The sequence below is a fragment of the Rhamphochromis sp. 'chilingali' genome, assembly GCF_963969265.1.
Source record: "Rhamphochromis sp. 'chilingali' genome assembly, chromosome: 4".
In the NCBI taxonomy this organism is placed as follows: Eukaryota; Metazoa; Chordata; class Actinopteri; order Cichliformes; family Cichlidae; genus Rhamphochromis; species Rhamphochromis sp. 'chilingali'.
The window spans coordinates 30965055-30976098 of record NC_137948.1 but is presented as its reverse complement, the minus strand read 5'-3'; the positions used below and the strand labels follow the sequence as shown (position 1 = coordinate 30976098).

Here is an 11044-nt window from a genome sequence, read left to right as displayed (position 1 = left end):
CGACCACCACTGAACAAGACACACAAGCTGAAACGTCAAGACTGGGCCAAGAAATATCTCAAGACTGGTTTTTCTAAGGTTTTATGGACTGATGAAATGAGAGTGAGTCTTGATGGGCCAGATGGATGGGCCCGTGGCTGGATTGGTAAAGGGCAGAGAGCTCCAGTCCGACTCAGACGCCAGCAAGGTGGAGGTGGAGTACTGGTTTGGGCTGGTATCATCAAAGATGAGCTTGTGGGGCCTTTTCGGGTTGAGGATGGAGTCAAGCTCAACTCCCAGTCCTACTGCCAGTTTCTGGAAGACACCTTCTTCAAGCAGTGGTACAGGAAGAAGTCTGCATCCTTCAAGAAAAACATGATTTTCATGCAGGACAATGCTCCATCACACGCGTCCAAGTACTCCACAGCGTGGCTGGCAAGAAAGGGTATAAAATAAGAAAAACTAATGACATGGCCTCCTTGTTCACCTGATCTGAACCCCATTGAGAACCTGTGGTCCATCATCAAATGTGAGATTTACAAGGAGGGAAAACAGTACACCTCTCTGAACAGTGTCTGGGAGGCTGTGGTTGCTGCTGCACGCAATGTTGATGGTGAACAGATCAAAACACTGACAGAATCCATGGATGGCAGGCTTTTGAGTGTCCTTGCAAAGAAAGGTGGCTATATTGGTCGCTGATTTGTTTTTGTTTTGTTTTTGAATGTCAGAAATGTATATTTGTGAATGTGGAGATGTTATATTGGTTTCACTGGTAAAAATAAATAATTGAAATGGGTATATATTTGTTTTTTGTTAAGTTGCCTAATAATTATGCACAGTAATAGTCACCTGCACACACAGATATCCCCCTAAAATAGCTAAAACTAAGAACAAACTAAAAACTACTTCCAAAAACATTCAGCTTTGATATTAATGAGTTTTTTGGGTTCATTGAGAACATGGTTGTTGTTCAATAATAACATTATTCCTCAAAAATACAACTTGCCTAATAATTCTGCACTCCCTGTATTGATGCTGGCAGCATCTGATAAATCACATAATTTATGCATACTGAAAGTAACCTGCCATGAGAGGACAGAGTGCAGTAGCTGTGTATTAAAAGTGTTTAATGAATGTGTTTTGAATATATCATTAAGGTCTATTTGATCCCAGGAAGGAAAGTGTTAGTAAACAGATTTTCCAATATCACAATTCTGGTAAAAATCTGACAGATTATTATTGAGTATTTAATTTAATACATGTTATCTTCAGTGATGTTTGACTGTCAGAGAGGAAGTAAAGAATACATAGAAAAACTGGATCTAAACATGGTCCCGTCCGAGCATGGAGGTCGGACAGGAGGGAAGACGAACATTTGATTGGTCAGAAGGTGGTGAGCTCATACCTCAAACCCAGGCTTAACACTGATGTTAACCTGAAGAAGTGGCTTACATGCTTTCTACTTCCTAACTGACAAAGTTGAAGAGACTCGACCGAGTGACCAAGTGTTCCCTTCATTTTTAGGAGCAATGTATTAACAAGATGATGATTTTCACCTTAATTAGACTGTTTTCTCTCTTCTATGCGGGAGGCGGCGGTAATGCAACTCGAAGCTGTTACACAGCCGCAAAAAACAGAAGAAAGAAACAGCAGCAGAGGAAGCGACGCCATCACATCCGGTGACGCAGAAATTTCAGTCGCCAGGCGCGAAGGAAAGCGTACTTCGGTTTAGACACAAACAGTAAAACAGAACAAGGTAAGAAAACTATGGTTTACGGTACCGACGCGGTCATTTATGTGGTTTACGTTACACGTTCGCCTGCAGCTAATAAAGCGCGAGGTCGACTTTTTTTTCTACGCGTTTCTAAAGTTGTAAAAATAAATAACTGTCCTCTTAAAAGTAAGAAAACCGTACTGTCCCTTTGTTAGGCCTGGCTGGAACAGTTCATGCTGCAGAATAACACAGTGTTGTTGAGAAAGTATGACCTCTAAAGTTTAGAAATTCACAACAAAGCACACAGCTGAGCCTGTGGGCTAGCAGCCTTGGTGCATGACTGCAGGGTTAAGTCTACATTCATGCACGCATTTCATACTGCAGGTCTGCATCTGTGAACTAACTGATGGTTGGTTTTCCTTTTTCTGTTTCTTTCTTCTTCTTTTTTTAACCAGGCATTTCTGATGTGCACGCCAGCAGACAGTGGAGATATAATCATCCTGAGTAGTGATGATGACGATGATCATAAGGATGACAGAGACATGTCCTGCCTCATCGTGGAGGTGGTGGATGTGAAGGAAAAAGGTGACAGCGGTTTTATTTTGTTTGCTCCATGTGTTTGTGGATGATCTTATGACTAATCACTAACAGCCTCTGTGTTCCAGACTGCGTGTCCTCTCCCAGCACTCTGGAGGAAGACCTGGTCGTGACCTTCTCCCGCCACGCTGATGTGCTACCTCATGCTCGCTACGACTGTCCCATACACCCTTTTACGTGAGATACACTTTGAAATGACCATCAGTGCTCTTTACCCCCGTCTTACTGTGTCAGGTGCTCACACTGCTTTTCTTTGGCACGCTCAGGCCTACAGAGTTGGAGACTAACATGCCAGTAGACAGTAACCAGCTCATTTGTGATCAGTGCTTCTGCTACATCTGCGATAAGCTGGCATCATTGGTAGGTGTTAATGTTAACAGGACAAAATGTTTCTGACCAGCAGTTTGGAGGGTTCACTAAACTGTATTCATCTGTTTTTTTTGCTTGTTTTTGCTCTTGCCTACTCAAAAATTAAACAAATGCATACTTTGTTTTTTGTTTTGTTTTTTAATAACACTGTATCAAGAAACAGTATGGGGGGAAATAAAGAATTAAAGATTTTTTTGTAGTGTTATCAGCTCATTTTAAGCTAATTTTGAATACAGGTCCTCTTCCACTTCTCTTACTTGTGGTGTGCCATAAGGTTCTGTACTGGGCTCTTATTGTTTCCGTTGTATCTGCTCCCTCTTCAGCACATTTTGGGGACCTTTAACAACATGACTGTCATCGCTGCTATCTGCTATGCTGATGACCTTCAGTTATACATCTCTCTTTTTAAGCTACAGATCCTGAATAGGTCTATGAAGAGTTGGATGGCAAACAGCTTTCTCCAATTTAATGAGGAAGTCCTTGTTTATGCCCCTGACTTATTTTTGCCTAAGGAAATAGAAGCTCTTGGTCGCCTTGCCTTGTTTGCTAAATTTCTATCAGGATTTGACATGAACATCACTTTGAGTGTTCATGTCTGATCTGTGGTTCACACTTGTTTTTATCACTAAAGACATATTGTCAAGTCCCATTGTGTCGCACTCTGACCTGGAGATTGTTATTTATGCATTTATTTCTTTACCCCTGGATTGCTGTAATTCATTGTTGTCTAAGTAAACACAACTTCCTGGAATGTCTGAAGGTTGGTCAGAGTGCTAAGTCTTCCAAGAGCTCTCATGGCACGCTGTTGCTGACCCAGCTGCACTGACTCCAGATTAAATTCAGAGTCGATTAAAAAAATTCAGGTTTTGATTTTTAGAGCTCTTCATGAACAAGCACCAGCTTATGTCAGTGAAGTTTTACATCCCTATGTCCCCAGCAGGTCCTTGAAGTCATGGGGAGGTCTCTTACAAAATAGTGATTGATGTGCTTTTCTCGCTGGTTTTTCAGTGTGAAATGTGGTGCGTGAGCGGCATTTGTCACTGCAACAGCCACAAGAGGAGCGCCTTCTGGAGCAACCTCAGAAACCATAAGCTGCTGGGAGGACTGACTGCTTTCAACCTCACCCTGTCAGAAATGGACTCGCACCTCCGACAAGCAGGTGCAAACAACAAATTCATGCGAGGAGACACCCGAGATGAACCTCTTGTACTGTACTTTAAATATATCTTACTAATGTATTTATTTATTTTCACTTCATGTCCAGCGACGTTGCTGCAGCAGTTCAGACAAGAGCTCTCTGCGCTCTACTCGTCCTACATGAAAGGCGAGGCACTAAAGGAATATGGTCTGAGCCAAGAGAACCAACAAGGCTTCATCTACAAGTATGTTTCATAACACTCAGATTTTGATTTCTATATTGCAATGATTAGGAGCCACATCTGGACCAATTATAAATCCATAGCTGTAAGAGATTCCCAATATGTCTATAAATATGTGGAGCATTTACATTGATTATTCAGGTCAGTGTTTTTACACTGTCTACGGGATGGGCACGGTCATAGCTGTCCGCTGTCTCTACCCTCTGCCTTTGCTGCACTGCCGCCACCACCTTCAACATGGAACTTCATCACTTTCCCCAAGTCAGACTTTTTAAGGCTTTTTAAGCTTCTTGAGCTTGCAGGTATACATCAAGCAGCTGGCTCGTAAATCACTTAATGCTCTGCTTTGATGTACAGTCCAGTTCACAATAACTTTGTATAATTATTTAGACATTTGACAGAAGGCCAACATTGAAGTGTGAACCACTGTCGTGGATCACCTTGTTCAGCACTTCCTTCTGGTCATTGGTCAGAGCATCACATGTCATGAGCTCCATCAGGTGTAGGAGGTCTTTCTAATCTGGTTGGTACAGTTTTTTGTGAAACCCACACAAAAAAGAAGAAGAAAGTAGCCATCAGTGGTCTTTATATTCACTTGGGCTTGAATTGTGGTCAATTCAATAAACTTTAGTTATATAGTGTCAAATTACATCAACAAGTGCCTCACAGTGATTTGGATTGTAAGGTGAAGATCCTACAGTTAGCCGACCCCTCTCGAGCCAAGTACTTGGTGACAGTGTGAAGGGAAAAACTCACACTGCAGGAGAAACCTGCAGCAAAACAGAGCTCAGGAAGGGGGCAAGTCTGGGGGGGGCAAGTCTGCCATATCTTGTTACGGATCAGGTCCATGGAAGTTGCTGTGACAATTTTTGCCTTGAACATTCCCAGTAATGAGCTTAAACCTGTGGAAAGACCAGCTATTCATCCTACAGATCACCAAGGCTCACCTCAAAAACATGTCCCTTTAGACCATCTGAGGTCATTTTGGTTCCCTGAGTCCTGGTGACCAATATTGTTTAACACAGCTGATGCCTTAACATCAGCCATTCTTGGAGAAAGGGTGCACACTTTTCTTTGCTTTTAGTGACGTATTTGGAGATAGTGTTATAAAAGCTTCAGTTTTTTTTCATAGGACTGCCTGGTTGTAAATCTGCGATTTTATATTTTTGATTTAATTATTTGTTTTAAAAGTATTTCTTTATTTATTGCTTGTTCTGTTGATGCATTACTGACTTCTCCTCTAAACCAGCGGTCCCCAACCTTTTTTCCGCCACGGACCGGTTCATGCCCAACAATATTTTCACGGACCGGCCTTTAAGGTGTCGCGGATAAATGCAACAAAATAAAACTAGTACCGGTACTGTAAAAAAGAAGATTTATTCATAACACACGTGAAAAGACCCAGGAAAACCGAGTTGAAAAAGTCTGACGTAACGTTTCAGTGAGGTCAGCTGTTAATTTTAGGAGTGCAGTGCTGGAACGAGTCCACACACTTGTATATTAAGACGTCTCTTTAACTTTCCTTTGTTTTTTGTTGTGTTTGTTCCAGTTACTCACCGGTGTTTGAGTTTGTGTCCTCGTTCCTGAACCAGGCAGATCAACAGGACAGCAGAGCGGCAGTCATCATGAGTCTGGGGGCTGCTGAGGACTTTATTAGACATTTCCATTTCTCAGGGTACTCACTGCAGCATTTCCGCTTCTACACACATTCCTTTTTTTCTTAATTTTCAAATGTTTTTCAATATTTTTTTATTCCATTTACAGGGGTTTCATCTTTGCTTCTCCAATGGCTAATGTTGATACAGCTAAAACGATGTTACTGCAGAGGTAAATGCATGCACGTTGACTTCTTGTGTTATACCTGTAGCTCATTCACCTGGATATTCATCTTCTACTTGTGTTTGTGTGTGCTTACCAGGGTAATAGCATTGGTACAGAGACAGATGGTGATGGCTAATTTTACTCCAGACTTCATTAACAAACTACAGGAGTTTTGCAAGAAACTGCATTTCCCAGCTGAGCTGAGGAACATGAGAAACAGGTATGCTCGCCCTTTAACCTCCAGGGTTACCTGTTACATGTATATGTTGTTGCTATAACTTGATGTTTGTGTGCTCCAGCCTGTGTGTTCGCCCCTGGAACGACGTCCTGCTCGTGTCTGTGATGAAGGGACAGAACGTGTCAGGCGTGCGTAAGGACAAAGGCAAGAAAGACGTCCTGGCTGAACAGATTTCTGTGATTCTGCTGAGGACGGAGCTACTGCAGCATCAGCGCAGGTTTGTATACGTGAACTCATCCACTTTGCTGTGTGTAGACAGCTGTCTAACTGTGTTGTTTCTGTCTGCAGGTACAGAGAGCTGTGTCGATATCTACGAGTCGTCCAGACAGACAACACCGCACAGTGAGTACATGCACAGGTTCCTCTGTTTTTCTTTCCAGCAAAGTGCATTTTGTGTTATTGTCATGTCAGTACATGATTTAAAAACATAACCAGCACTGAGTGGTGTTTTGGGGGTGAGGTGAGGACCAGGCTTGACTATTTGTCGGCACTTTGTAAGAAAATCCTTGATCCAGGTGCAGGCGAGAGTGAGACAGTTTCCTGGATCAGGATATCAGTGTCGTAGGTGTAACGTGTTTTGTTCTACATTTACAAAGTAAAAACTATAAGCCGATCACCCCCACGCCACGGCCATTAGGAAGAGGGGAGGTTTGAGGCGCTTCTGCACTTGCTTCACATTTTCAATCTTCTTCTTCCAGTCTAGGATGGATAATACATTTTTAATTGAAAAAGGGGAAAACTGTAGCTCTTCCATATTTCATAGTTTAAAACCCCATCTGGAGTTCATTAATTCGTTAAATATAGGTTCAGAAATGACTGTCAATCTGCAGTTACCATCTATAGAGAAACTAAAATCTCAAATCAAACGTTTAAATATTTAGACACCAGCAGTGACATGTTGCTGACTTGCTGCATTGGATTTGTTTCTCTGTCAGGTATCAGCAGATACAAGACCTCATCCCCTACTTCATGTGCATGGCTGGAGACTTTTCATCAGCTCTCACAAGTTTGTTCCCCTCGGTGAATGCTCCCGCTTCCCACTTTACTCCGGACCTCTTCCTCTTTTATCTCAAAGTCTTTGAAACAGCGACTGCACCAAAGCTGACACCAGTCAGTAAACCGGGAGAGCTCTGCTGTGCTGGTGCAGCGTGGGAGTCTATTGAAGGTCCAGCAGAGATGTTTTGTTTTTTTTGGGGGGGGGTTTGTACCAAGTTCAGAAGTGACCCAAGTCAGTTTGTGCTTGTGTCTGATTTTTCTTAGTGTTACTGTAATTATCACGAAATTTTCAGTTGAAAGTGCATTACTGAAGCCATTCATGTCATCACTCCACCACATTCCCGCTTCAACTGTGCATCCACATACACCTCAATAGAGATGTCACATGCACAATAATGTCATGTGATTGCAGCTACAGCCCTTTAAAGTTATACTAACTGTGACCTCTGTGCTTGCTTCTGTATGACCGCCTCCTGTGTGAGAAGTCTTTGTTGCTGTAAGAACAGTAACAAGAGCATATGAATCAGGTCACATGGGAATCTGATTTTGGCCACACAATTGCATCATTAATATGAACAGTTCAACAAAAAAAATCAACGCAAAATATCCAAATGAAGCAATGAGGTTTGCAGTGTAAACGTAGCTTCAGGATAAGATTTAGTATAAAACAAGGATTGATAATAAATCTGATTCCTCTGTGTGTAGATGCTGTGCCGCTGAAACGTCATGAGCTGGTGAGGTTTGCTCTCAGGGCTCAGGGATGCTGCAGTGCTGTATATGCTGATGTAAGTTAAAAGCTCCTCATTCAAGTCTGAAAAATGTTTTTGTCTCTAGATATCTGCCATCTTTATTTCTTGGTTTAGGTATATTTTATACTTGTTAAAACCTTGACTAGTATGTCCCATGTCTGACTGCATGTCTAATACTCCTCTGATCCAGTCTCGGTGTTGGACCAGTTTGCTCTCGATTGTCAACAAGCCTTGCGGTTCACTCACTGCTTTACCCATGCCCAGTATGCAGTTTCTGCAGGTGTGTACTTCTTGATTGTTAGAGTTAGACTTGCAGCTTTCTCCATGTTTCTCTGCTTTGTTTCATTCTGTATTTTGTCTCCTCGATGTCTGAATGATGAAGGAAGCGCGGGATGTTGTGAAAGGGATATTGCTTGATCAGAAGGGCTCCAATATGCAGATCCCACGATCCTTGCATGAGGTCAGTGCATTAACACTTACACTTCAGTGTTTAGAATTTGCGAGAACTAAACAGTCCAATGTGTTCGCAGGTGTATCCAGATCAGGCCTTGCTCCTGTTGGTGACGGAAGCTTTGAGCCAAAGAATCCTCGATTCCGTTTTGTATCCGATCCTACCTGTGCTCAACACCTTTCAGGTAGCCAACTCTTGCTTTCCTTCCATAGACGCCACGCCACTGTTTGTGCTTTCACATACTTAAGCTATATCATGTAAAGGGCTCTATTGGCACACGCAACAATAACGGTGCTATAATTTTGTGTAACTATGACAGTTTGAGTGTCTCTTGCATCTTTGTCTCGCTAAAGAAATAATTAAAGGTACTTTTCGCGGCTCCCTTATTTCCCAAGGCGTCGCCACAGCGGATGGATCTGCATCTTTTCATTTGGCACTGGATGGCCTTCCTTTTTTTCCTTCCCCCCCCCCCCCCCTCAAATTACAAAACAACAGACGTGCATAACAAATAAGACAAGTACAGTATAAAGAAACATGGAAAAGCTTGTTTTAGAGAATCACTCTCAGCCTCACTCTTCTCAAATTGATTACAGGTCATTTTTTATTTATATAGCACCAAATCACAGGAATAGTCACCTCCTGCTATGATTTATTGGAAGGTAATACAGATGACCCAACCAACTGGTAACAGTGGGGAGGAAAACCTACCTTTTAAGACTTGGGGGGGGGGGAACAAAACAAAAGACACACTGTGGAAGAGTCATAAAATCCACATGTCTTCGGCTATTGGAACCACACACTGTTTTCCCTCAGTTAATTCTGTCTCCCGAATCCAAACTGGAAGCTGGTTCCACAGAAGAGGGGCCTGAAAACTGAAGGCTCTGCCTCCCATTCTACTTTTAAATACTCTAGGAACAACAAGTAGGCCTGCAGAGCGAGAGTGAAGTGCTCTAATAGGGTGATATGGTACTACAAGGTCATTAAGTTAAGATGGGGCCTGATTATTTAAGACCTTGTATGTGAGGAGCAGGATTTTGAATTCAATTCTGGATTTAACAGGAAGCCAATGAAGGGAAGCCAAAACAGGAGAAATATGCTCTCTCTTTCTAGTCCCTGTCAGTACTCTTACTTTGATCTACAATTTTGTAGCTGCTCTCTAAAGAAATGTTTAAGATCCAGCTCTTCACTCAAGTCTCATCTGTGATGGAAACCACCTGTGACAGGTCAGATTAACACACCAGTAATGGATAAATAACTCTCCAAATTAATAAAAGCAGCTGGAGTTTAGTGTGTAGTTTCCAGCTGTTCACAGAAGTCTTTCTTCTGACATTTTCACACTCAGGATGCTTTCTCTTAGGTGAGAGTGTTACTCGCAGTTAAACATATGACACCACAACTTTAAAATTGTATGCTTTGTCTGTTTGTTTGGGGTCACTATTGACTGAAAAGATTCTATAATTTCACACTTTGAATTCTCGGGGGCTGTGCTGTTGTTTGTTGTTTAATCAGCTTTCTTGTGTTGCAGGAGAATTCATGGGCCTTTAGGTGGCTTTGTGAAAGTTTTTCCTCCAGTGAAGAACATCTGAAAAGATTCTTTCAGGCGATTGCACAGGAGAGGGAAAACAGCAGGTATGTGAACAAGTCTTGAGATAAACCACTACAAATCTCAGCATCCTTTAGCTAATCAAATTAACTTCCAGAAACAGAAAAGCTTTGATTTAATACAATCCCAGTTCCCCAAAAAAGTTTGTGTGCGTTAAATGTAAATATAAAAATGGAGTGTGATGTCAAGTGGCTTTATTGTCATTCCAACCATGTGCAGTACTCAATGAGACGAGACAACGTTCCTCCAAGACCGTGGTGCTACATATGACATAGAACAGATAATCAACACAGGACTACATAAAGTGCAGTGTGCAAAAACAAAGACAGTGCAACAAGAGACAGAACGATACAGACACAACAGTGCAATAGAAATGTGCAAAAAGTAACTTGGTGTATGAATGTGTGTGATTCTGCAGATAAGTGCTTGGTATTGACGTGTATGAAGGTATGCATGTGTGTCAGTCCAGTTACTGAGTGTTCAGGAGTCTAACAGCTTGGGAAGAAACTGTCTCACAGTCTGGCAGTGAGGGCCTGAATACTCCAGTACCTCTTGCCAGAAGGCAGCAGGGTGAAGAGTGTGTGTGCGGTTCCTCCACAATGCAAGTTGCTTTGTGGATGCAGCAGGTGCGTTAAGTGTCTGCGACGGAGGGAAGAGAGGCTCTAAAAGCGTTAGAGCTACATATTTATGCCGACTCATACATTACCTCAGCACAAGTGGGACAAGCAAGGACTTTTTAACTATGAAATATTGTCTGATAAAGGATTTTTTTTTTTTTTTTTTTAAATTCTAACAGCCATGTGATAATTTCAGCACTGCACGTGTGTCTGACTGAATCTCATTGTCATTACTTTTCTTCTTGTTCCAGTGCATCCTGATTGCACATACTTACCCCCTGCAGAGCTACAGAAGTCTTAAACACTGTTTACAGCACTGTTGCCTTCCACAAAGGTTTAAATACTGCGGAGAGTCGCCAGCGTCTTACAGATGCCCGACTGTACCTGCGTCCTCACACCAGCTCATGTTGGTACAATGCACATACTTCTGTTATTCACCATCTGATGACAAGAGACTTGATATTGATTCACCTTTTTAATGTTCATAAATGTTAATGTTAGTTATAAATAAAAAGACAGTTTTATGCATTA

At 42.0% G+C, this 11044-nt stretch overlaps 1 protein-coding gene across 3 annotated transcripts; it reads left to right on the top strand.

The window, feature by feature from the left end:
- The first annotated feature begins 1580 nt into the window (after positions 1-1580).
- LOC308394782 (uncharacterized protein) lies at positions 1581-11044 on the top strand. 3 transcript variants are annotated; one of them, XM_080879301.1, is made up of 19 exons: positions 1581-1735; positions 2149-2278; positions 2359-2467; positions 2557-2650; positions 3668-3818; positions 3924-4041; positions 5588-5713; positions 5803-5865; positions 5957-6079; positions 6159-6314; positions 6386-6439; positions 7033-7262; positions 7799-7878; positions 8033-8122; positions 8225-8302; positions 8373-8477; positions 9443-9516; positions 9819-9922; positions 10765-11044. In XM_080879301.1, the coding sequence occupies exons 2-18, from the start codon at positions 2158-2160 to the stop codon at positions 9877-9879; spliced, it is 1833 nt and encodes a 610-aa protein (XP_080735427.1). In that variant the 5' UTR covers positions 1581-1735; positions 2149-2157; the 3' UTR covers positions 9880-9922; positions 10765-11044. The 3 variants fall into 3 exon arrangements, with proteins under 3 accessions (XP_080735427.1, XP_080735429.1, XP_080735428.1); XM_080879303.1 differs by lacking the exon at positions 9443-9516; XM_080879302.1 differs by lacking the exons at positions 9443-9516; positions 9819-9922; positions 10765-11044 and adding an exon at positions 8689-9023.